General features: G+C 39.5%; 1 protein-coding gene across 6 annotated transcripts in view; it reads right to left on the bottom strand.

Annotated features, from left to right (window-relative positions):
• Nucleotides 1–2590: 2590 nt before the first annotated feature.
• The window catches only part of EPS15L1 (epidermal growth factor receptor pathway substrate 15 like 1), a 129081-nt gene continuing 106303 nt past the window's right edge, over nucleotides 2591–25368 (bottom strand). For 4 of the 6 annotated variants that reach the window (XM_078154060.1, XM_078154061.1, XM_078154059.1 and 1 more), the window contains 2 exons: nucleotides 10073–10278; nucleotides 2591–3628 (listed from right to left, as the gene is read on the bottom strand). In XM_078154060.1, the coding sequence (XP_078010186.1) occupies nucleotides 3482–3628; nucleotides 10073–10278 (353 nt within the window). In that variant the 3' untranslated portion in view covers nucleotides 2591–3481. Of the gene's footprint in view, nucleotides 3629–10072; nucleotides 10279–25368 lie in introns of those variants that run through there. The other 2 variants (XM_078154062.1, XM_078154063.1) reach the window with 2 other exon arrangements.

The raw sequence follows: 25368 nt of genomic DNA on the forward strand, positions 1-25368 counted from the left end.
CTGAAAACTCCATTAGAATGTAAACTCACTGCAAGTTGGGACTGCTTCATTTTTTGTGCCCATATACCCAGTGCTAAGCACAACACCTGACACACAGTAGGTACTTAATAAGTACTGGTTAGTTGCCTGATTCAAAATAAGAAGTCACGGAGAGAAAAAGCCCTCATTACATTGTAAAGCCCAATGCAATGTGCGTGAGAGAACTTGAGGGCTGTAAGGGGTCTCAGAGCATCATGTGAAGCCCTCACTGAAGCAAGGCCTCCAGAGCACCCCCAACAAATGACTGTCTCCTTACTGTTCGTCTTTAGTACTTTGGCCAGGCAATCTGAAAACAATCTTAATTCTCACGTGTTACTTGATGTTGCCTTCCGAAAACATAAGAATAGTTTCTGCTACCAAAGAAGCAGAAGATACCACTACGGCAGAAGGATTATTAGAGAGTTGGGAGTGGGGAAGGGGCTAGTGAAGATCCTCTCAGGCTGCTAATCCATCACTTTCCATTACTCTGGCTCAGAAAGCTCCCCCTCAATCTTGGAAAGAGCTGGACACCACATGGCCAGAGAGCCATGCTGTGGGCCAGACTGCCCTGGTGACGAGCAGCCACGCTGTGGAGGACTCCAACAAGTGTGATGGAGCAAAAGGGACCACGTCGTGGATGGGCAGAGCAACAGACTGGAAGTGAAGGACGTGAGGGCAAATTCCAGCTCTGCTGATTACTACCTGTGAGACGCCAAGCCAGTCCCTTACTCCTTTTGGGCCTCAGAAAGGGCTAGATGACCCTCTAAGGTGCCTACAGCTCTGGGTCCAGAAATTTCAACCTTAGGCAAGAAATTTCAAGAACAGATCCTTATAAGGCAAGCAAAACTAAGAACTATTAAAGGGATATTGCAATCGCCTATATGAGATCAGAAGGACAAAGTGTCCTTTTACCAATGGAAGATGAATGAAAATTCACCTCCAATTTCTGATAGGTGGCTTTGATTTCACTCTGCTGATACACAATGACTTCCACATGATGTACAGCAAGAGTGCAAGTCTTACACAAAATATTTAACCTGAATTATTGACTGTGATGGAAGACTCCTAAACTATCCCGAAGTTTAGAAACCACCTGGTAACTCTTTTTCTCTAGAACGCACTTTGCTGTGACTAGGCAAGTCAACAGGTCCAGTAGCCTTCCCTGAGCACAGGCCATGCTCCATGGTGGTGTGTTATTGCTTACACAAGTCAAACATGAGAAATGAGGCTACTAGACTTCACAGGAAGGAATCTCTCCTCCCCTTGGTAACCACATTTGATTCTTCTGATTTGATGGGAATTCAATGCATCTTCAGCTCAGCTCAGAGAGACTGCTGGGGTATAGCTGGTCCTAGTTATCAATGACATCCTCCTGAAGTAAGGGGTGGAAATCTCTATTTATGGTACATTTCCAGTTGTGCACACTGTTGTCCTGACACAAGCCAGGGGAACAAAACTGCTTGTCCTTGAAAAAACAGCAGTTCTTACATACAAAAATCACAGCTATCTGAATTATTTCCTACCTGTGACAATGCATTCAATATAAAGCAGCTGAAATATGGAATGTCTCTTGAAAGGGTACACCATCACTACACTCACTGTAAAAAGAAAGACAAAGACCACGACACAGTAAGACACCCAAGTCCAAACATACTCTAGGTGATAATGAGCTCTCGGGCAGCTTAGTGGAAAATTAATTTTTGTAACTTTTATCATTTAATGTTAAACATAATCCTCAAAAGACAGGAAAGGACAACTGAAGTTGTAAGAGTCCTTCAGCTTCCCAAGAAACATACGTTCTGAAACGGTTGCCTGATCTGAGATGAGAAGTCATGGAGACAGAAAGCGCTCATTACATTGTAAAGCCAAATGCAGTGTGTGTGAGAGAGTTTGACGGCCCACAACATTTCCTGTCTGCCACTTCCACATGTGAAAATGTTAGACCTCATTATGTTACTCCAGGTAAAAGCTTGATAATCTGAGGTGGGCTCAGGCTGTCAAGGCCACAGGCAAATTTTTGAAATGGTTTTGCAGCAGAAATGTAAAAACACTGATTATCTTTAGTTGATAACTAACCTGAAATGTTCAGCCTATCTAGAAACAGGAAAACAGAGATAGAAAGCGCTCGGAAATACAGATGAGGTCACAGATGGTCAATCCTACTAGAATTAAAAAAAAAAAACAACCAGGGAATTCAGCAGCACCCTAAATGATCACTTGGGAGAATTTTTTTGTGTGTCTGGGATATAACCTAGGAAGGCTGTTTCTTCTGGAGTATTTTACCCCCTCTATGTAACATGGTGGTACAGATGTAGTCTTACTCAATTACATGAAAAAATTTCTCTCTTTTACCTAGAGCAACAATACAGCAAATTTACATAACTATTATATTCTATGGGGAAAAAAATACCTGAAATTTGGCTTCATTTAGGGATTCAAGGCATATCTGAAATCTTGAAAGGCAGGATATAAAGAAAAGTTTTTCTAATCTATTGTATCAGGATCAAACTAAAATACCACATACAAATATTAACTTTTTAGGCAATGCTTAAATAATAAAAAACAATTCTCATGTTTTTGTATTCAAAATATTTTATATTAATCATTCAAACTTAATTTTTTATACAACTAATGCATACATAATCAGAGTTTTCTATCTCCTAAGTCACATCTCACCGATATAAAAGGAATACAGGCATACCCTACATCACATTATTTCAGTCAATGATGTTTTGCAATAATGTCATTGCTGGATGGCAGTCGAACCCCATTATCATATCATGAAACCCTGCCATAACATCACTCAGATAAATGCCCACTAATGACATTGTTCCTAATTAATTATCCCTCGTAATGCCTTGTTTAAATATTGTCTTGTATTTTAGTGGAACCAATAAATGAGGCTAGGTGGGGAGAGGGGTGGGATGCCTGTATCTGAGAAAGGCTCTGCCCTCCAAATGATGTTTTGCTCTGGAGTATTTTATATTTGATTGTATCCTATGAAACAGAGGTGTGAAGGAAAAGAGAGCAATTCCCTTTCAGATTAACCTCCTCCACTGAGGACTGGGTTGGCCTTGCTCATAGCCCAGGCCTTGGCAACAGCAATGGATTTCACATGACTTGAGGCCAGATTCACAAGTGCAGCGGCAGCAGCGTCCACGTCACAAAGAAGCTTGGCTTTCAGGAGGTACCTTGCAGTCGTGGGTTACATTTCTTACACGCAGGAACCTTAATGGAGAAGGGACGGTACAGTGTTTGCAGTGTATCTGACACTCGACAAAGCCACACTGAGTCCAGGTTTCTAGGGCCAGCCAGTCTACAGAGGCTCTGACTGAAAAGTGGCTGAGATTAGGTGACCACAGAAAACAGGGGTTTGCGTACTCTGGCTAAAAAGCCCCTGCTTTCGTTTTGTTGGATTATGTGCAGTTTTTGCCTTGATTGTGTGAATACTGAAGACCTGCCTCTAAGAGTCTGTCATGTCAGCCTTACTGAGTGCAATTGCCAATTCAAGGTCTTCCTGTTCTTGTCTTCGCAACCGAGCTAGCCTCTCCTGCTCTGCTCTCTCACTCTCGCGCTTGGCCCACGCCAGCTGCTGCTCCTCATTTCCAAACTAAAAAATAAAAATGAACTTTGGTTAATAAACTCTGGAGACATTTCTTGATGGTCCCACAAAGCATATATGCAAGATGGTGAAAGTCAAATGCTGGGAGGGGGAGAGGGAGGGCAGGTGAGAAAAGCATTTGCAGTGCGGAGAAAACCTAGCATATATTAGCAAATGCTAGCGAGAAGCATGGATGACACAGCGTATAATATTTTCATTAAGGAGTATTCCTAGTCAGGCTTGTAGGAGCGTTGCTGACTGAAGTTACAGTGTGGGGATTGGAACCAGAAACCCACAGCCCCTTTCATTTCCTTTCTCTGTGATATGGCACTGAATTCCCCTACCAAGCCAGCAACTTTTCAAGCTGACATTCTCTGGGGCCTCAACCTCATGCCAACAAATAGCACAGAGCCAACAAATAGCTTCAGAAAAAGAATCTCCCAAATACAATCATTGCTGCCAATATTTCCCCCACTGGGCTGCCCCTCCCCCAAACCAGAAACCCCATTTGCTGCAGAGTATTGAAACAGATAAGGTTGTGTGCACATGGATACATTGCAAGGTGGCACCTTAACTACACTTAGGAATATTAATTATTGTTTTAGAGCCTCTTTCCACAAAAATCTGTAGGCCAGTTTGATGCTACACTATGACATCAAAAGTAAGAATACATCCTGCTATACAGGTTCATTTTTTAAAAAGTTAACTCTCAGCAAACACAAGCAAAATTCAAATGATGCTACAGACATAAAATGCACATGTGAGCTTCCAGATTAAAGATTTCTATGAATGCTTTCAAGTGTGGCAAAAATGCTTCTTCCTAATTCTTCCTAATTCACTGTTAAGTTTCAAAGATTTAAATGAATCACTACAAAGTTAAAAACCTGGAGGTACAGTCCCACTGAATTGTACCTGGAATTTTTTTTAAAAGACTTTAGTTCTTTAAAATAAAAATTAAAAAAACAATCTCTGAGATTTTATTCAAAACAAACTTGAAATCTGGCTTTTCTTGTGTTATGGTATTGACTGATCTCTTTCCAAAGTAAAAACGGGATAGGGGTGGGTGATGATAAATGATCTGGTGTAACTTTTCTATTTAAAATAAACACCCTATGGAATACTGCATATATTGTCAGACCTGACTGATGCGTTGTTTAGTTTTGTGGAAGTGCTTTTCTCCCCCATTCTTTTTTTACTCTTTGTTACAAGGGCTAGCTCACTGGGAAAAGGGAGGGGAAGGTATGAATTCAGAAATTAAAGTGACATGAAACCAAAATATATTAATATATTTTAAAATGAAGTAAAATCTACACACACACCCCACGAATATAATTATCATGGTCATAATCACAGAATGTCAGAATCAGAAGGCCCCTTAGAGATCCAATCCTCTTTACAGATAGACACATGGAATCCCAAAAGGGGAGGTAAATTGCCCAAGGCCACAGAGCAATTTAGTGGCAGAGTAGGGACAAGAAGCTTATGCTTCCATTTGCCCTGACAGCCCAAGTATGCTCATCGTTTAATTGCAAGTTATAGTACCTTCTCTAACTTGACTGTGTCATTTCATAAAATAGCATTTAGCTGAGTAAATGAAGTTTACCTTCAATTCCCTGAGTATTCTCATCACTGTAAGGAGGAGCTTAAAGAATGAGTCCACTTTACAGAGGTAGAGTCTAATCCCAGAGAACAGAGGAGGAGAAAGGAGAATGGGAATTTTCAAATCCCATCTCTCTGAAGCCAGATCATTTGAAGGTGTCCCAAAAGACTTAGTGTAGTTTTAAGCTTTAACAGCTTTTTGAACAGCCTGTACAAATATTTCCAAAATTTATAGTAGCAATTGGCCTCAATCCTCCGTGCCACTCATTCCTCCAAATCCCTCCCTATTTGTTGGGTGTGCACAGAGCAGATATTAAAGAAGATATAAAGGAACTCCCTGAATAAGGAACCAATAGTACATTTCTTGTTTGCAGCCTACTGCCTCTTTCTGTGCCCCCACATATCATCTACCATAGTGCTTTGCAAACTAGGTACTCAATATGTATATGATGAATTTAAGTACTCTTTGGAGGTTTTGCTAATTCCTCGCAACTTAGCAAATGTTGTACGGGGGACAAGAAAAGATAAGTGCCACAGAAGTAAATGAATTATGCTAGCTGCCAGTCATCTTTGCTAAGAGGTGGAGCTGATTCTGATAGGCACCCACCGAAGCTCAAATCATACAAGCGATATAGTAGGCATTCAATCAAAGTTTATTGATTTCATTCAACCTAGCTTACAAGCCCTTAATTTTACAGATGAGGAAAGTGAGGGGTAGAGAGGGAGACTTACCTAAGGGCACACAACAGGTTAGGGGCAAGGCCAGGACTAAGACTCCTGGTATTCTAATTTCCAGTTCCACGCCCTTCCCACTAGACTACGATATATTCCTGGCTTTGCTTTCATAGTTGATCATATGGCACAACATTTTAGGAGTGCTCATTTTTAATGCAAACACATCTAGCATCATCATCATCGCAACTGCAAACTGTTTCAGTGAATGATTATCCAAAGACCAAAGGTGATTCTTACTCCCTCAAAAAGAAGACTCCCAGTTTGTGATTTGCACCTATTCAAGAGAGATCTACTATATTTTGGAAGACTAAAGGTTTCTCATTGATAGGGGTGTAGATTTCAATTACTTGCTTTAAGCCTAACAGAAGTGACATAAAGTAGGCACCACTGGTTTAGTATAGGTAACCACTATCCTCGTGAACCACACACTGCACAGCATCCCATGGATTTGACAGATCTGAACCTTACATCTGTGAAGATCTCGATACATCTAGTTAAAAGACCGAGTCTGAGCCGAGAAAATAGATATCTAGCTCCTTGCACACAGAATTCAAGCTGCTAAGGAATTACTTAAAATATATTATTAGGCTGTCTTTTATTAGAAGGCACCAATTCTAGCAGCCCAGTCACCAAAAAATAACACATTTAGTTAAAATAAAGGATTTTTTACTACTAGGAACTACCAGGATTAAGTAACTTTTTTTTTTTAATTATGTAACCATGGACCATTAGAGCTAGAAAAGAACCTAGAGATCTTCTTGTTGAACTCTCTCATTTTACAGATAAGGAAACTGAGGCCCAGAGAAGGGAAGTGACTTGCTCACAGTCATATGGCCAGTTCGTGGCAGCCAGGACTAAGAACTCTGGTCTCCTGACTCTCAGTCCTGGCTTACTTATTTCCACACTACCACGCTGTCTCCTTCATCAGAATCACCACTGTATTACGTAATTAATAGCTTACTAGCTTCCTTACTATGAGAAAGTATGTGAAAATGTTTTTTTCCCCAAAGAAATCAGTCATTCAGAGAAAGAAATGTTATCCAACTGCCAATAATGATATATATGATGTGGGCCAATCTGATATTTCCTCTCCTCCAAAAGCAGACTTCTAGGAAAGGGCCATTGTTACTAAACCACAGATCTTCCTTTCTAGCATGTATTTTTTAGGTCTTTTTTTTTTCTTAAGAAATACCAAAAACAGGTGATATTTTACCTAATGAAAATCAAAGTAAATAACACCAACAACTATTTCTAGAACAAACATTCCACTGTTAATGATCAAATCTCTTATACATTCAGAGTGTTTAAAAGTTGCTGAACTAAGACAAACTTCTTAGTTGGGGGTGGGAAGAGGAAACAAATGGGGCATCATGAATGGAAAAACAAAACTCCAGATTCACTGAACTTAAGCATTTACCATGTTTCTTTCAGGCAAAAAGTGAAATTTTTAATACTTTATCCCATGAACATCAATTCCAAAAGAAGCCACATTTTCAATGTGCTGGATGGCTACTGTTATTTTAGCCATCATTTCTTGTGCTTGAAATAATAAAAAGAATTTTTTTTTAATATTTAAAAAACATTCAATATAACCATTAGAAGGTAATGGAAAAAAAATAAAAAGAAAAGAAGCCATAAAGAGCTAAAGATACGAGTTATTACAGACATTTGGCCCCTCCATCATTTTATAAATGGACACAACTTTGCAGAGTAAGGCTTTGAAGACTCACTGCACACTGGCTACTATCCACTTAGCAGATTAAATGTTCCAACCTGAAATGCTACTGAAAAGAAAAGGGTCCTCAGGGCCTCTTGAATGGCAAATCTCTTCAAAGTATAACGAAATTTGCTAACATTTAGAGAAAAAAGACTACATTTGAAAAAGCAAACATTTTAGAATCTCTTAAGATTATGGTACAACTGAATGGGGGAAAAAAGAAATCAAAACCAAACCACATCAGTAGATCAAATCATCTCTCCCAATGTCCATGGGCTGAGTCTGCTAGCTGATGATTTCCTTTGGAAAAAAAAAATGAGTGTTTAAAGATGGAAAGGCAACTGTTAGCAGTAAACAGTGTGGTATGTAAGCCCCACTGGACAGGATTAGGCTCCCTTCCTTAAAATAAAGATAGTTGGTTATCAAGATTACTTCTTGTCTACATTAACAACTATTCTGGACAAGCCAAAAAAAGGCTGCTAGTCAAAATGGAGAAATATTGAACCGATGGACACTGGGCTATTTAGAGATCCTTGGGCTTTCCAAAGATGAACAACGACCAAATGCAAGATGTACAACTACGTCTTTTATAGAGATCAGCCATTTTCCTCAAATTGCCATTGAATTCAACTTACCCTCTTCACTATCCAAGAATGTTCTTGGGTAATGAATATCTGTTTCTTTCTTTCTTTCTTTCTTTCTTTCTTTTTTAAAGAATCTATAAGAAATTAAGTGCTAGTCAAGAAACTATAGATAAAGCAAGTTTTGTTTCTGACTTTTATTAACAATGTCACCATTTTGCATACATTCACAAGAATTTAATTAAGCACTAAGCAGACAGGATTTAACTACCTCAAGTTATAAACTATTTACAGAATGCCAAATGCTCTGATAATTTCAGGAGCTTAAGTACCTCACGTACACTGAGAAAAAGATAACGCATGGTGCACTTCACCTAAACACATCTGGTTTGTAAAAAATGAACTGAAGTGTTTATTGTGCACTAATATGCCAACAAAACGTGTCTAAAAAATGATAGTCCATGAGTTAAATATCTCTACATCACAAATTTCACAACTAATGACCAAACAGGTTGCTTTACAATTCATAAGTATAGGTTGTTAAAGTCTGCCTCTGATATCTCATCACGGCATGGAGATGACCCATGAGCTCCAGCTGGTTCTAGGAAGCTGGGCAGACTTAAGAGCACAGTACTGTACATCCATCCCCTAAGGACCAGCCTACTTATGTTGGGAGTGGCACAGTCCTGGAGCTGCCTAAAAAAAAAATGACCATTTTTGGCCACAAGAAGTAGCTAAACACTTTCACAAGGGTGGTTCTAAGGTTTGTCATCCACATTGGAGGAGGGAGCACCTGCAAGGATGAAATGATGGATTCTTGAAAAGACTCAAGTATAAAGGTTTTTGGTGAGGTTTTTTTTGTTTGTTTTTAACGGACTAAAAGACTGAGCAACATATCATCAAACCTATTTTAATATGTGGAAGAAAAAAAGCCTGAAGATGCTTAAAGAAGAAATTTGTTGTCCAAGAATAGGTAGTGAAAAGTCACTTGAATAAATATACGAAGTTTAAAAATTCTAAATATTTTCTCTGTCCACGCTGAAAACAAACTCAGACTTTTAAAACTCTGGCATTTATTTCTGAAAAGGCACTTATTTTTGTTCCAAGAACCTTTGAGATTCCTTGATGAAACAGAATGTGGATATTCTAATAATAATTTCCTAAGAGGGCCTCAGAGTGTTTTTCTTGCATGGTTTCTGTTTTTGATGTAACAGATTACATGAACACTAATCATTTTTCAATAATCACACTTCACGGTTCAGGTCTTCATAATTCATACTGGTGGTACACAACATACTGTGAAAGGACTGTCAGAATTTTTCTACAAACAATTGAAATCTCTCTTTGCTATGGAAATTTCCAGGGAACGGCAAAACCCCAATATAGATTTATTCTATTGCGCTTAGCACAGTGCCTGGCACATAGTAGGCGCTTAGTAAATGTTTATTGAATTGAAATATGAAAACTTCTGAAGGGTTTTACATCTTGGCTCTCAAAACTCAAATACAAAGTGGCCTTTCATGCAACAAAACAATACAAAGAGGCTACAACAAAGAACGTAAAAAGGCCTGTTTTCCCACCCTACTGGATAGTAGACATGTCCCCCTTTAAAGTACTGTTAAATTCACAGTGATTTTTTTATTAGCATTTTTTTTTTACAGAAATAGAAATACAGGATAATGATGAGAACAGCATGAAGTACTACTAAGAGACACAAGCCAGTGGACAGCAGGTTTGCAGTTTAAAAAATAAAAAACCCAAAAGACTGCTGCAAGCGAGGAGCGGAAAGTGGTTGGCTCAGAGACAATGAACATAACTTACAGAGCTGAAGTCTGCAAAACCCAAGGAAGAGTCTTTAGGAGTTTGAGTTGAAGAGGAGGGAGCAAATGGATCGTTTCCACTAAATGGGTCCCCAAAACCCTTTTTATTTTGAAACGGGTCACTGCTGTCAGCCCCAAATGGCTGGAATGGATCAGGGGGTTTGGAAAAATCTGCAGACCCGAGCTGGCTTACAGGTGTACTTTTACCTGGAAAGTTTAGGAGAAAAAAAGGAGAAAAAATATATAGGTTACTTACCATGGAAAAAGCAAAGCCCCAAGTTGGAGAGCCCTGGATTCCTTTCCCCCATGAAGCCATTTCCCCCTTTTTGGAATGATCTTAGAAGTCATCTCATGTTTTAACTTATGTAATAACCAAAGGAGTTCAGTATCTTCCCTCAGCAACTTTTAAAATAAAGTTGTTCAACTCCATTTTCATAAGTGTTTGTGAATGATAAAAGCAAGATAAATGCAGGATGACTTCTGTTAATGCTTTTGACGAGAGACTTAGAAATTAGAGGCAGTCATTTAAAAAAAAAAGTTATAGAACCAGAAATGTTTAAAAGGTATTCGTTTCTGTTGCTGCAAGATTAGTGAAGAAGACATTGCAATTTGAGCAGCAAAAATTATGATCAAGAAGAAAAAGACACTGAGTATGAATTTTTATTGGCAGCTGAAAACAAAGTTTAGTTTCTATATTATGTAGGTAGACAGGGTTAATTATGTGTGAATGTTAAGTTTTATAACATCTTTGGTAGCTCTTTAGAAAAGTCCAATGAGCCCCACTCCACTTGAAAGGTTCTTGTTTTCCTTCTACCACTCTGGCTTCTTGGCAACTGCATAGTTTGAAGAATAAGAAAACTGTCCTTGAAGGTGGGGCAATCCAAGGGCTTTGAATAAGCAGGGCACAACAGGCGTTCTTTCTTAATCTATCACTTCATTATGCTGAAGAATATAAGCTCCCTGATGGTCAAGACTTTCTTTTTTTTTTCCCACCTTGTATTCTTAGTGACAAACATAGCACCTTGTACATAGCAGGTACTTAATAAATGCTTGTTTGATTAGGGGGAAAAAAAAACCTAAAATATTTTTCTTCTTGGTGTTTAAGTTAACAGTGTATGGGAGGCAGCATAGGTGGACTGGGTGTCAAAAAGAATCGCCTGGTTCTCCTATTAATTAGTGTGGTTTAGGCAAAGCACTCATTTCCTTCTCTGGATCTCAGTTTCCTTACATGTAAAAAAGACTAGAAGATCTGTAGGGTCCAGGGTCCCTTTTTCCAGCTTGCTCAGATATACTACATTCCCAAGTTTATTCCATTTCCGATGTTCTCTGCTCTAAGGTCCCTCCCAATTCTGATCCTCAGTCACACATATGCTCTAAATCTCCCTTCCAGCGTGAACATTTTTAGGTATTCCAGGGCCTTAGAGATCGTGTAGTCCAATTTGATTTTATAAATAAAGAAAACTAAGCCTGGAGAGGTTGAATGATTTGCCTAATGTCACACAGGGAGTAAACAACAGAGCCAGGAGTAAAACTGCCATCTTGGGACCCAAAGACAGTATTATTTCCCCCTCCACCATGATGCCCAAAACACGATCACTCAGCTTCCTTGTCTCTATCACAGGACTAGCGGGGCAAAGGTTCAGTCAGAAAGTACTGAACTTGGGGCAGCTACGTGGTGCAGTGGATAGAGCACTGGCCTTGGAGTCAGGAGGACCTGAGTTCAAATCCAGCCTCAGACACATAACACTCACTAGCTGTGTGACTCTGGGCAAGTCACTTAACCCCAACTGCCTCACCAAAAAAAAAAAAAAGTACTGAACTCAAGAGTCATGGAAGGAAGGATCTCACATCAGAGGTCCTAGGTTTGACTCCTGGCTCAGTCACATGTGATCTACGCGACCTTGGATGAGACAATTTAACTTCTCTGGGCCTCAGTTTGCCCATCTTTAAAATGAAAGGTTAGAAGAATCCTGTTGAAATCTCCAAATCTAAACCTGAGACCTTATGTCCCAGGTGCAGGTCTCACTTCTGGCTCTTACCCACTGTGTGGCCAAAAGCAAGTCACAACCTCAGTTTCCTCATCTATAAAATGGGGATAAAAATACCTAAACAGTAGAAGCAGCCCACTGTAGTGGACAGAGTGCCAGCCATTAGGTCAAGAAAACCCGTTCTGCCTCTGACACTTAGTAGCAGTCTAATTATTGGCAAGTTACTTAACTCTCTAAGGCTATGTCACAGATGGGTTGCCAGTGTGCACTGGCAAAAGCAATTTCCACACTGGGAGTCTCCCACACTGATGAAATCACAGGTATAGACCAACCTCTCCTTTCTCCCTAAACTGGACCACCTTCATCACAGGACTGTGAGGATGAAATGACATGACATAGCTAGGGCGCTTGCCAAACCTCGCTGTTCTATATGGATGTCAGTTATTATTAACCGGCCCAATACAGCAACAACAGTAGCTCACTAGTAATGGAAGTAGAAGAAAAGCGGGCCAGGGCTACGGACGGATAAGCACAGACTCATCTGCATCCCTGGCAGACGTGGATGTGGTGTTCTAGTGAAAGAGGGTCAGTCAGTATTACCCTCTTTATACACAAGGGCCATACCTTGTGCACTACAGCTGATATTCAACAGTCAGCAAATTACTAGATTGTGCCTCATGTAAAACTTCTGCTTCGTCTAATTATTTCTTTAGGGGATAGAATCACCAGCTCAAAACTGACGGAACACCAGAAGCTCCGTAATCCAACCCCAATTTTTTTAACCAAAACAAGCATCCTCTCTTGCGCATAATTTGATGTCCAATAACAAAAGGGTCACGTAGCACAGGACAAGGCAAAGCGTACTTGTGACCCCTCTCTTGTTCCCAAGACTAACAGTTGTTTTGAAAGGCAGAGGCAGGAAGCAGAAGTGTCCAAAGAAGTACAATCCACTAATTTTCTGATCACAAAGACATTTTTGGTCAGTTGTTTTTCTTTAGTTTATCATAGTGGTTGATGGTTTTTAGTTACATGTATGTGTGGCCCCATCCTTCCCAAGAGTTTATTATTCTTATTTTCCCCAACACATAAGAGTGACTTCCCTTCAGATCTCCAACCTCTGAATCCTTCTTTAAGGGGTCAGCTCAGGGGCCACGTCTTCAAGGAAGGCTCCCCAGATATACCCATTGCAAGTGATTCCTTCCTCCCCAAATCTTTCATCCCTCTCTATTACCCTCTTCCATGAAATTATCCATTTCTACCTTGTATTACAATTCTCTGTGTATACGTCTTATTCCCCACTAGACTGCAAGCCCCTGGAGGGTAAGAAGTGTTATTTTTCATCTTTGGTAACTCCAAATGAGAATCAGTGACTTCTCCAAGAGAAGGAGCATCCCACACAATTGCTAAAGCACTCTTAATTTTGCTTTGTCATGTTAGAAACTGTAAGGATATGGAAAAAATGGACACAATTGTTAAGATCAATGGGGAAACCTGTGGGAAACACAGTCAAGAGAAGGTCATATGTTCCACAAAATTTGGGAACTACTACTGTCTTCTCTGATACCCATGCTTTTTTTTTTGGGGGGGGGGAGATTCAGATTCCTTCATGCTTTTCATATCATTATGGTACATTTTTTAAAAGACTTCTAGTCTCAATAATAGGTGAACAATAGGAAGACTAATATGCCTAACTCTAAAAATCTAAGAAAGCGCAGTCTCCTTCATGCTTTATAGGTCACACAGTGATGAAGAACTGAGTGTGTGCACAGCTATAATTCACAATGGGGAATAAATTCTCTTTCCTGTGTAAATTCTCCTTATGAAATAAATTGCTACCAAAGCCCCATTCCCTGGCTTTTCTCACTTTGATCCTGCTGTTCCTCTTGTCTTCTTCCTCTCTCTCCAGGCTCTAGATTTCCAGTATCCCAATGCTTCTCTAACTTTTTCTGCAAACGTACTTTTTCTTATTTCCTGCATTCCATCATTCCTTTTTTCCTTCTCCCGATCTCCATTTTAATTTCTTCTCTGAGCGGAGTGATCTTGGCATGGGTTGGGAAAATCTGAAAGAACTGGCCTTGAAGATTTGCCTCTCCTCTCCACTGGACACTCCCCGCAAACTCCTACTCTGCTCTGCTCTAAGGGAAGCAGCCAAAATGTAGCAAAGTCCAGGGCTTCCCAGCCTCTGCTGAGGACAGATGACAGCTGTGACCTGCATCTTCTACCTGCCTATTCACCTTTATACTTGTCATCACCATAGAAAGGACCTGAATGGAATAGAGAGGCTCTTAAAGAAGGTAGTACAGAAAGGCCTTGCAATGAAGCTAGGGAGCAACAAGGTTGTGGTGTCAATCAGCGAGTAGAAAGTGGCAGCATATATCTAATTTTACAAGTAGAAGCTGGGATATTCTCAGCCCCAGTGAAATTCTAATTCCCTCAGGATGCCCCCGAACCAAGCAATGATTTGACATCCATATTTTAGATAAATGTAACCTAAGTTTGCCAAGCCAGGGAATGAACTCTGACAACAGTTCTGCTTTAGCACATCAATGCTGTTGCCTATGTCGATTCCAACATCTACAAGAGGTTAAACAGCTTAACCGTATTCTAGTAGAAAGAGCACCAAATGGAGATTTAGAAAACTTAGGCTTGAACCCAGGTCTGTCGAATCCAAGCTGTTGAATTCCTAACACTTACTAGCTCTCTGACCTTGCACCGCATCATTTTAACCTCTGAGCTTTGGTTTTCTCATATGTAAGTAGGAAATAATACTTGCATAGGACTATTGTGAGGCAAGGACTTACTAAACTGCAATAGAAATGTGAATCACTTTGTTCTTGACTCACTCAGTTTTCTGAATGCAAATTTTCTGATGGCATAGCAGAGACCAGCTTAGCTGCATAACTGGCCACCCCTTCAGACTTATCTGGTTGGTGCCACATTTCTGGCTGCGAGCCCCCAGAGGCATTTTGTTTCTTCACTGGCCTAGTGGACAGTTAGTGAGCTGCTGGCACACAGAACATGCTGATGATGCCAGGGATGCAGCAGGGAGAGGTGCAGCACACAGTTTTCAATGCTGTGTAAAAGGCTACAGTAAAGTGTAGATTGTGCTGCTTCTAAGACAAATCTTCTCAAGTTGGTCAGATGTCCCATTTAATAGTAAATGTTGCTTTTTGACTTATAACAAATTCAGTTCTCCCTTTTTAAAAAATGTCATGCCCATGATTCAAAACTGACTCAACTGCCTTTCCTGAAACTTAAAAAAAAAAATCAAACAAACTTGCTTTTTAGGTTAAACTGAAGTGCAAAGAGAATATTTTAAAAGAAGGAAGAAACATATTGGCATTTAAAAGGCTATTATATAACTAGAGATGCACAAGCGAATCTAATCTGAACTAATGTATACCTCTATTTCAGGGCTGAAAGTATTTTTATTATAATAAACATTGGCTCTATCAAGAAGTCACAGAAACTGGAGATTGCTACATTTAATCTTTAGATGTTTTCACATGCAGACCGTATAGTTCTTGATATGAAAAAAATAAAACTGTTGTCATAGTTCTCAAATATTTGTGGGATCGGGTTTATTGTTCTGGGAGAGAAAGGACACCTACTGCATTCCCAGGCACATTTCCAGGTTTAAGGATATGCCAATCAGCCTCCTCCACAGCTCAAGAGGGCCACCTGGGTCATCAGCTGCTTCTAGGAGAGTCTCTAAGAGGAGATAATGGGGGAAAATGGGAGGGAAGACCTCTCTGGTTTGGCCGTCCACTATGGCCACCCCCTCCCCACTCTGATACTTCCTGTTACCCAAAATGAAAATTAAAAATTCAACTTCAGACAAAAAAATTAAAATGAAAAAGTAGGGCTTGGTAGCTAAGCTAAAAAAACTAAAAACTCAGAAATGTTTGCTGAATTTTTATTGTTGAGAAGTAGAACTTCACGGAGGGCTTGGTTGTAGTTCAGTACTCCAAGCTGAAAGTCATGGGCAGAGAGCCCTTAAATTCAAGCTTTGAACACACAAACAGGTCTCTTTAAATACCTGGACAAGGAGGGAATAAATGATGATTAAAAAAAAAAAGCAGATGAAATTTCTATAGCGCTGTACAATTTACAAAATATTTTATATTCCTTATGCTCCTGATCCTCCCAACAGCCCTAGAAGCTGTGTGGGCCTTAGGTAAGTGGTGGTATCCTCTTCTGAATGCCCAGAATGCTGAGGCTTCTCAGACCTGAAAAGTCTTTCCCAAAGTAACATAACTAATGTCAAATTCAGTATTAGGATTGTGAGTCCAATATTATTGCCTCATATGAACTGGCAAAGGCTCATTTAGGGAGCAGAAAAGAGCTGAACAGGGGTCCTGGCCACAGTATCAACATTCCAGCTGGCTACTAAGCACTCTGCTTAATGCACTTTCCAATAAATCTTCTTGATCAAATTCTAGCTGAGATTTCTGAGTATCTGTCATTACAAAGGTGATGGATGCTGAAATGCACCCCATTTACAAGCATTTCAAACTGAGGTTTCTAACAACCAGGCAGATTATCAGAGAGATGAAAAGAACTGCTCACTTGAAAAAACTGCCTTCTCTTAGTTTTGCTCTATTGCTAAAACCGCTGTTGTTTGGAAATCATGACTTTGTTAATGTGAAACCAGGGCACACCAACTGTTGTTTGCCTCTTGTTTTCAAAGTAAAAACTGTTTTTCTTGTTTGTCTGTTTTTAATGTTTTGCATGAAGACTATGATGGACCTAACACGTGCAAAAAGATTGTTCTGGCTTAGCATTAGAATGCGCTTATTACAAAACAGCGAATTTTCTGCAAAAGGAAGTACACATCTATTAATGCCATCGACTTGCTCATTCAAGTCTCCTACTTCACTCTGCACACATGCCAATTATTTTTAGCTGTTACATTTTAAAATATTCTCAATTTAGTTCCTATTTTTATGTAAACACTTCTGCTAACTTGTTAATCATTTTCCTATTTCTTGAAATAAATCTTACATTGTATGTAATAAAGTAATTTTGCTGTCTTCACTTAGCAAATTCACTAATTTTACCACTAGCTGTATTACTAGGGTACATTAACATGCAACTTTAGATAGAATCACAGAATTTCAGAACTGGGAAGGTATTATAATATTTTAATACTTAGAAGGTATTCTAGTCCAAAAACTTAAGTGATGCAGGAAATCTCTACAGTATCGCCATGTGTTTATCTAGTCTCTGCCTGAACACCTCAGTGCTGGGAAACTTAATGCCTTTCCAGGTATCTCATCCCATTATTAAACATCTCTAATTATTAGTCAGCTCTTCTTTATACTGAGCCCAACCTTAAATCAATGGTCTCTGTTTTAGACCAAGAAGAATTAAGTCCCACTTTCCTATGATACTTGAAGATAGCTTTCATATCTCCCATTTGCTCCAAATCTTTTCTTCTCTAGGCTAAACAGACCTACTTCTACAAGTGATCCTCATATGTGACTGGTTTGTGTCCTGGTCTTGGTTGCCCTCCTCTGAATGGGCTCTAATCTGTCAATATCCCCCTTAAAATGTAGTACCCAGAACTGACTCAATGAAATTTGATCAGGGCAAATGGAAAGATCTCCTTTTGGGGATGGGGGGGGGGGTGTGAGTTCTGAATTACTAGAGAATTATGGGCCATGTTTATGGTCCTGATGAAATGATTATTTGATTATTTCTGAGTGTCCATGCTAGAGTTTTCATTAATAGCATAAAAAGTATAGAAAATTTAAGAGAAGGCAAGTTAGTTCAAAACCACAGCAGTTTCAGCAGTTACCCAAGCGGTGCACCGAAACCACACGCAGGACTTACTTTAGCAAAAACAATATGAACAAAATGGTTTACCGCAGGTTTAATGCTGTTAAAAGCTCAGACACAGACTCCACCCCAGTGAAATCTTAATTTTTTACTTCTTGATTTTCAGAAGTAGTGACCACTCTCTGGCACTCAAAAGGTTAATATCATTAAAAGAGAATAAGAGTGTATTTTCCAAATGAACAGTCTGGGACCCATGCTAAAATATGGCTTTCCCAGAATGCTTTTCAGGAAACCCTACACCTAGCAGGACACTGAATTTCTGCCTTATCAGTGAGAAATTAGAAAGGCCAAAAACCTGAAGTATAGATTCTGTTCTATTGTAACCACTGCTGAGATGGAGAGAAATAACTTTTTGGTGAATTCTGGGTTTTACAAATGAGGTTAATAAATACAACTGAAGCAATGACCAAAGAGACAGGAACTGAACATGTTTACATGCATCTGTAAGTAATTACATTAATGTTGAATAAATGCTATGTATATATAAAACACATATACATACATGCATAAATGTGTTATCTGTATACACATGCACATTCCAACTCCATGACTGACACAACTTACTAAATTTACCTGGTAACAATTTTTAAAAATGAAATATCAATGCAAAAAAACAAAAAACAAGTGGAATTTCTGGTTTGTGGCTGGGCCAGCTGCTTCCCCCAAGTCATTTATCCCACACAACCCAGGATGTCTGAGCTCTCATACAACTGTCAGGACTTCTGAAAGTCAAGCCAATGAGAGAGTCACTTAGGTGGTGCCGGGAGGGAGTTGTTAGTAACAGGTAAAGGAGAACCAAGGAGGCAGCTGGTGTTCTCTAATTCTTTCCCAAGGAGGATTCGTGTGTAGTCCTTATGTATAGAGGTACAGTGTCAAGAATAGCAAATTTGAAGTCAAAGAGCTATACTCAGATTCCAGGTCTGCCACTCACTATAGCTCAATCCCCTTGAGTACTTTTCCTCTCTTGGATTCAGTTCTCTCATCAGTAACATGGTAACAATAGTACTTATACTACATACCTCCACAGGATTAATGTTAGGATCAAATAAGATCACAGATATAAATCACTTGGTAAATTATAAATCATTAGATAAATATAAGCTATGGTTACTATTCTTCCGTTTAAAAATCCTGCACTGGAAAAAAAGGAGTAAGTAACTATGTGCTGAACAATTACCAGACATTCAACACTGTAGCTTTATGATAAATGATCGCTTTTGGTAACATATTTTTAGATTCCCAAATACTTATACTTGGGTTCATAAAACAAGAATCAATCATTTTTAACGTGAGCAAGGCAAATATATGATCAGCAACATTTAAATTGCTTGCAGGGGCCTGAGCATATGAGAGGCACTTTATACTGGCATATGTGTAAAAGTATGGCCAACAGAGATCAAAGCTGAGCCCAAAACATGATTTGATCAGATAAAATTTGAGGTTCAAAGTGATCAGGGTGTTAAGATTTTCCACTAAAAATATTTACCGAATGTTAAGAAAAATCAGCTTAATGAAGGAACAGGATGAGGTTGGTTCAGAATCCTTGAGAAGAGCTGACCAAGCCTTTGGTCCCACCACTCCATCACTGCTCTCTATATGATGTCTGATCATCTGCACTTAATATTTATAGAAAAAATAAAAGAAATTTCAAGAAGTCCCTGCAATGGATAAAAGACATGACAGCAGTCACACTGGTTCTATAAAAAGGGAGGAGAAGGAAGGGTGACAATACACTACCAAGAAACAACTTCATGCATTTCTTACAGCAGTTCTCATAACAAAATCACTGTGCCATGTACTCAGACTTAGACTCAAGTAGCTCTGTCACTTTCTTTTGTTCTTCAAAATCTCAACGTCTATCAATACTTCATGGATCTGATTCACCCCATTTCTGCAGACATCTCATACTGTTCACTCCCTCTCCCCTAGCATACATGAGCCAACGAATCCAACTAAATGAATTCTACAGGAGAGTTACGACGTAGTCATAAAAGCAGTGCTGAGCTGAGAATCTTGCCATTTCCTATAGTGCAAGCTAACTGTACAGAAATGCAACCTGTTTTGTACAAAGTTTCATAAATTCATTAAAAAAAGATAACATACGCTCAAAGTCTGAGAAATAGAATTAGAGAGGGGAAAGTTCGGTTGGATTGTTTGGTAGTTGTCTAACCAGAGAATTCCAATGCTCCCACGAGGAGGCAGCTGACAGGGCTGACTGAAGGACCAGGCACTGAGGGAATACAAAGCCTGGAACAAAAAACTGCCTCTATTCTCAAGTTCTAAAGTAGCTAACATTCTACTGTAGCAAGAAAAAGTGGAATGCTCTGAAAATCCCTGTTAATGGCTAGAAGGTACTTTCCCCAGCCTTTAGATGGGACATGATCAATGGGAGTTACAGATGCAGATGACACCCTTATTTATTTATTTATTTTTATTTTTTTAGGCAATTGGGGTTAAGTGACTTGCCCAGGGCCACACAGCTAGCGTTAAGTGTTGGGTCTGAGGCTGGATTTGAACTCAGGTCCTCCTGACTTCAGGGCTGGTGCTCCATCCACTGCGCCACCTAGCTGCCCCAAGATGACACCTTAAGAAGTTATTTCATACTGTACTATATAAGGTAGGTGTTTAATGGTGCCTTTAATAAATGTGAACCGTCAGGATGAAGGAAGCAGTGGTTTAAATAAGGAAGGACCACCTTGATGGCAGTTCATTGACTTGCCCAAGGTCACACAGGTAGTCAAGTAACAGAGGTGGGATTAGAGCACATGCCCTCCGACACCAAGGCCAGTGCCCTTCTGACCATACGATGTTACCTGCCCAACACCTGATGCCTTGGTGGCAAACCTTTCTAGGAGGAAAGCGAATCAGAGAAACAGAGTTTTAGAGCTAGGAACTGAGAAGTCTCATTCAGTCCAATCAGCTTCTGAACAAGAATCCCCTTCCCAGGCCAAAAGTGTCCTCCAGCTCTTCCTGCAGAACTCCAGTGACAGAGAACTTCATCTCATAGAAGAAGGCACTATATTTCACTGCTGGGCAGTTCATTCAGTGTTGTACAGGTCTTCCTTATATTGAGCTCAAATTTGCTTTCTTGTCACTCCCTGCACCACTCCTGATTCTGTCCTGGGACCAAGCAGAATAAGCCTAACTGCCCTAACACAGGGGAAAGCAAGGAAATCAAGAAGGAGCTGCTTCTGGGTATCGCACAACCATGATCTCTCGATGGCTAAACTGTGAGAAAGATCTCTGGTTGCCCATGCTCTTCCACTGCCATCAACCCGCTCAAGGTCTAGGAGAATCGTCTCTATTGCTGGCCCCCAGAGACCATGGGAACAACAACTTACATTTATTGAGAAAGTTCTTTTTCCTCTCTGGGCCTCAGTTTCTTCAACTGTAAAACATGAGGACTGGACAAGATGACTGCTAACTCTAAATTCTACGAACCCGCACAACGTTTTATAGTTCAAATATTTTCCTCACAAGAGCCCTGTGAAGTATAAAGTACAAGTAGTATTGTTCCTATTTTAGAGATGAGGAAACTAAGTTTCAGAGAAATGAACTGACTTGCTCACAATCAATCAATTAATCATTTATTAAGTGCCAGGCCCTATACTTAACAATGGTGATACACAAGATCACAGAACCATGGATATAGGGCTGAAAGTACCTCAGAGGTCATCCATCTAAACCAACCCCTTCATTTTACAGATGAGGAAACTAAGGCCAGGGCAGGTGCAGTGACTTGCCCAACAACACACAGTTAGTCAAATATCAGGGATGGGGTGTATGATTTCAGCCCATGTCCTTTGATATCAGAGCAAAAGCTCTTTCCACCATACCACACTGCCTACCCAATATAAAAATCCATCAGTCTCTGTTGCTGTAGAGGAACTCTACAATGTTGAGGAACTCACATTCTACTGGTTGGGGTGGGGGTGGGAATAGTGTGTTCACAGAAGTATTTTTTTAAAAAGTACACTGTCACTAGGGTGGTGCAAGCTAGTAATTGACAGAGCAGAGACTCTCGCCCAAGAATCTTCTAACCACAGGGACTGACGGGCCTCCCTTGACTCTCAAATCCTATGCTCTTCCACCCTCTACATCATGATCATGAGCCCTTCCTTAGTGGTTCAGCATCAGCTATATCTCACTAGCGATGACTGTTACCAAACTCTTACTCAATCAGTTCTTTCTGGTGGGTGTACACTAAAGTAGGCAAATGCTTCTGTTTTTAATTCACAATTATCTATGCAGAGAAGGATCACCTATTAAAGTTTTGGGGTTTTTTTTCTCCAGAGGAAACCCAAGAAAGAATTATACGCCTTCCACAATTCAAAATAAGAAATAATGTAGGACCCCAGACAGTTGTCAGTCATGTATAATTAACTGGAGACACTAAAATGATGAAAGAGCACTTTGTCCTAGTTCTAGAAAATGCTTTTCTGAAGACAGCTGAAAATTCCAGGTCTTGGATTCTAAGGATTTTCTCAGCATAATATTTTCTAAAATGAGCATCTATTTAGATCAGGGGTTGTTAACCTTTTTTGTCACGGCCCCCTTTGGCAGTCTGGTGAAGCCTATGGACTTAATCCCAGAATAATCTTTTTAAATGCACAAAATAAAATACGTAGTCTGAAAAGGAAACCAATTATATTGAAAGAATTGTCAAAATATTTTTTAAGGTCAGTACCTAAGACTAATTAAGAACCTCTGATTTAGATGCATTTTCTATAAACTTCCCTGAAACATGCATTTCTCATTGTAAAGATCAAGTCTCTAATACTCATTTCTGACTCAACAAAAATAAAAAACCTGCCTAAATAGTCTACCAAGAGTCATGGGAAATAGTGGCTATTTCTATTTCAACAACTCAGAATCTTCAAAAAAATTTTTTTAAAAATCATTGTGGGAACAGAATTAAAGTGTAACCTGAGGGTGGAAGGCATTAACCACATGGTAAAACCGGAGAAACCAATTTCTATATATTTGTGCAATAAACAAGAGGGCCAGAAAAGAGGGATTAAAAAGAAGAGAGAGAATATAATCAAATATTTGCTGACTATTCTGGTTTCCATTTTTGCTTGACATTTTAATGTTGCATAGAACAAATCGATCCTAACTACCTAATATTGACAACCAACCTCATTAATCAATTATGTGATTTGTAACAAGTTTCTAATTACTAACATTACTGTTACACACCCAGTCACAATGGATTTGGAAATATGTATAACTTAAGGATACAAAATCATACCCTAAAGAAAGCACCTAAATTCAACATCAAGTTGCCCTGAATTTAAGCTCTACAAAGACATAAGACAGGACATACTTCCTATTAGAAAAACTGTATTTTGTAGGTCACCACTTATATTGAATAAGGACACCAGGTCACTGGCATTGGACTTTATATGTACAATGCAAACAGATATTTCTCAGTAGAATTCTCGTGTAAGAATTTATAAAAATATTATTCTGGAGAGTTGTTAGGGTTAAAAGGTCATTAGAAGCAATATATTAATAATAAAATTGGAGTGGAGGTTAAAGGTCATTTAATGGTTCGTGGTCGAGGCTCTTCCACTAATGTCACTGGCTTGCTGTACTACCCAAACCACAGGGGAGAGAGATGCACCGGGCTTCGTGTGAAGGAAGTGGGGAAGGGTGGGGCCAGCGCAGCCAGATCTCCGTATCACAGCACTAAAGGACTGAATTCTGCTTGTAACCCAATCACTGACACCCACACAGCCATTTCCTGCACTTAAAAAAAAAAATCTGTTTCTCTCTTTGCAAATCAACAACTTTTACCTAGAAACTATTCAGCGGTGAACTCTGACTGATTTCAATCTGTAGTTCGTTGCAGAAAATATATCATTGTTTACCTGAGAGAATTGTACGTGTACTAAGTTTAACTGTCAGGTTTCAGGAGGCTTGCTAGGTATTCGTTTTCAGTGTGCCTGGAAGAAACAAATAAACCTGGCCAAAATGAATGCCTGCTCACTTAAAACTTATTGAGAGCAACCTTGAAAGGAATGCAAATCACAACGGCAAAATGTCCACCTGGCCACGAGAAGAAAGTCAGCTAGTAAAGCTATGAAGTAAAACAGTTCATCAATTTGTTGCAAGAAATTCTAGAAAGTTTGATACTGGGACCAGACTTTATTATCTAGAAATGTTTAAATGTAGCATCTTCTGCTGCAGAAAAAGACATATTACTTCTAATACTTGTAGCTCTCAGGAATTAAGTCAAGGGAACCACCTAAATCACTCCCACAAAATTTGAAAAAACACAATATTCTGCAGTGTAGTATAGTTGACTGAATCCCGGGCTAGGCAGTGGGATGTCCACGAATTAAGTACCACTAACTAGCTGATTGATCATCAGCAAAGACTGAGCATTCCTGGATCTTGGCTTTCCCATCTGTCAAATGAAAGAGTTCAACTAGTAGATGTCTAATGTCCCTTCCCTTCTGAGTATTGTGATTCTACGAAGGAAATACAAAATGGAAACTGTATAAGGTCACAGATATAAGCTTGTTTTTAGCCCATGCAAACTGGTGTAACTTTTGAATTTTCTTTCAGAGATTAAGAGAGAAAACTGGACTTGAAATCAGCTCTGCCACTTTGGGGCTGTGTGACCCTGATAAAGGAAGTCGCTCAACCTCTCTGGGTCAGGGCCTCATTGTTCTCATCTGTGAGGTGGGGATAAAAAATCCCATTCCCTGCCACAGGGTTGCTGTGAAGATCAAATAAGGTAATAGAGGTACATTATAAATTACACAGCTCCCTATTTTTGTAAAGTACTATCATTCAGCATCTAGTACCAGTCCTTTGTACATAGTAGACATTCAATGTATATCTGTGGAATAAATGAAACCTCCTCTGCAAAGAAAAAAACTACCAATCACTGAATGCCTTACTGAATGTTTTCAACGCAAAAAGTTTACATTAAATCAGATTCAATATGTTCAGGGACAGTGTGGATTATAGGAAAAGGAGCGGGCTGAAGTCAAAAGGCCCGAGTTTGAGTCCTGCCTCTGAAGACCTTTCAACATGTGACCTTTGGCATGTCATCTGTCTGAGCTTCAGTAAAACAGACGGCATTTCCACTGTTGATGCTATCACCAGCAGCAAAGTATTTATTTATATGGTACAAAAGAACAAAACCCAGCTCACCCAAAGTAAAGGAGTTGTACTTGGCTCTCTCTGCCCCATAGGGCTGCTGAGGAAAGCATGCTGAAGACTGCGTGACTGTATGATGATGATTTCACAAACAGATTCTCAGCTACCCCTAAATGCTTTTTCTAGTAATCTTTCTTTAGAAAGAAGTATTAAATAAGCAAAATGTAAAAATCTAACAAAATCAAACAAACATAAAAGCTAATTAAAAAGGTATATGTGGTCTATGTAGTGTGTATACTTCTGCTATTTTATGACTCCTCCCAACATAAACTCCTAATGGGCAGGAACTATGTCA

This window comes from Phascolarctos cinereus, unplaced genomic scaffold, assembly GCF_003287225.1.
Source record: "Phascolarctos cinereus isolate Bilbo 61053 unplaced genomic scaffold, phaCin_HiC Scaffold_4;HRSCAF=312, whole genome shotgun sequence".
Classification (NCBI taxonomy): Eukaryota; Metazoa; Chordata; class Mammalia; order Diprotodontia; family Phascolarctidae; genus Phascolarctos; species Phascolarctos cinereus.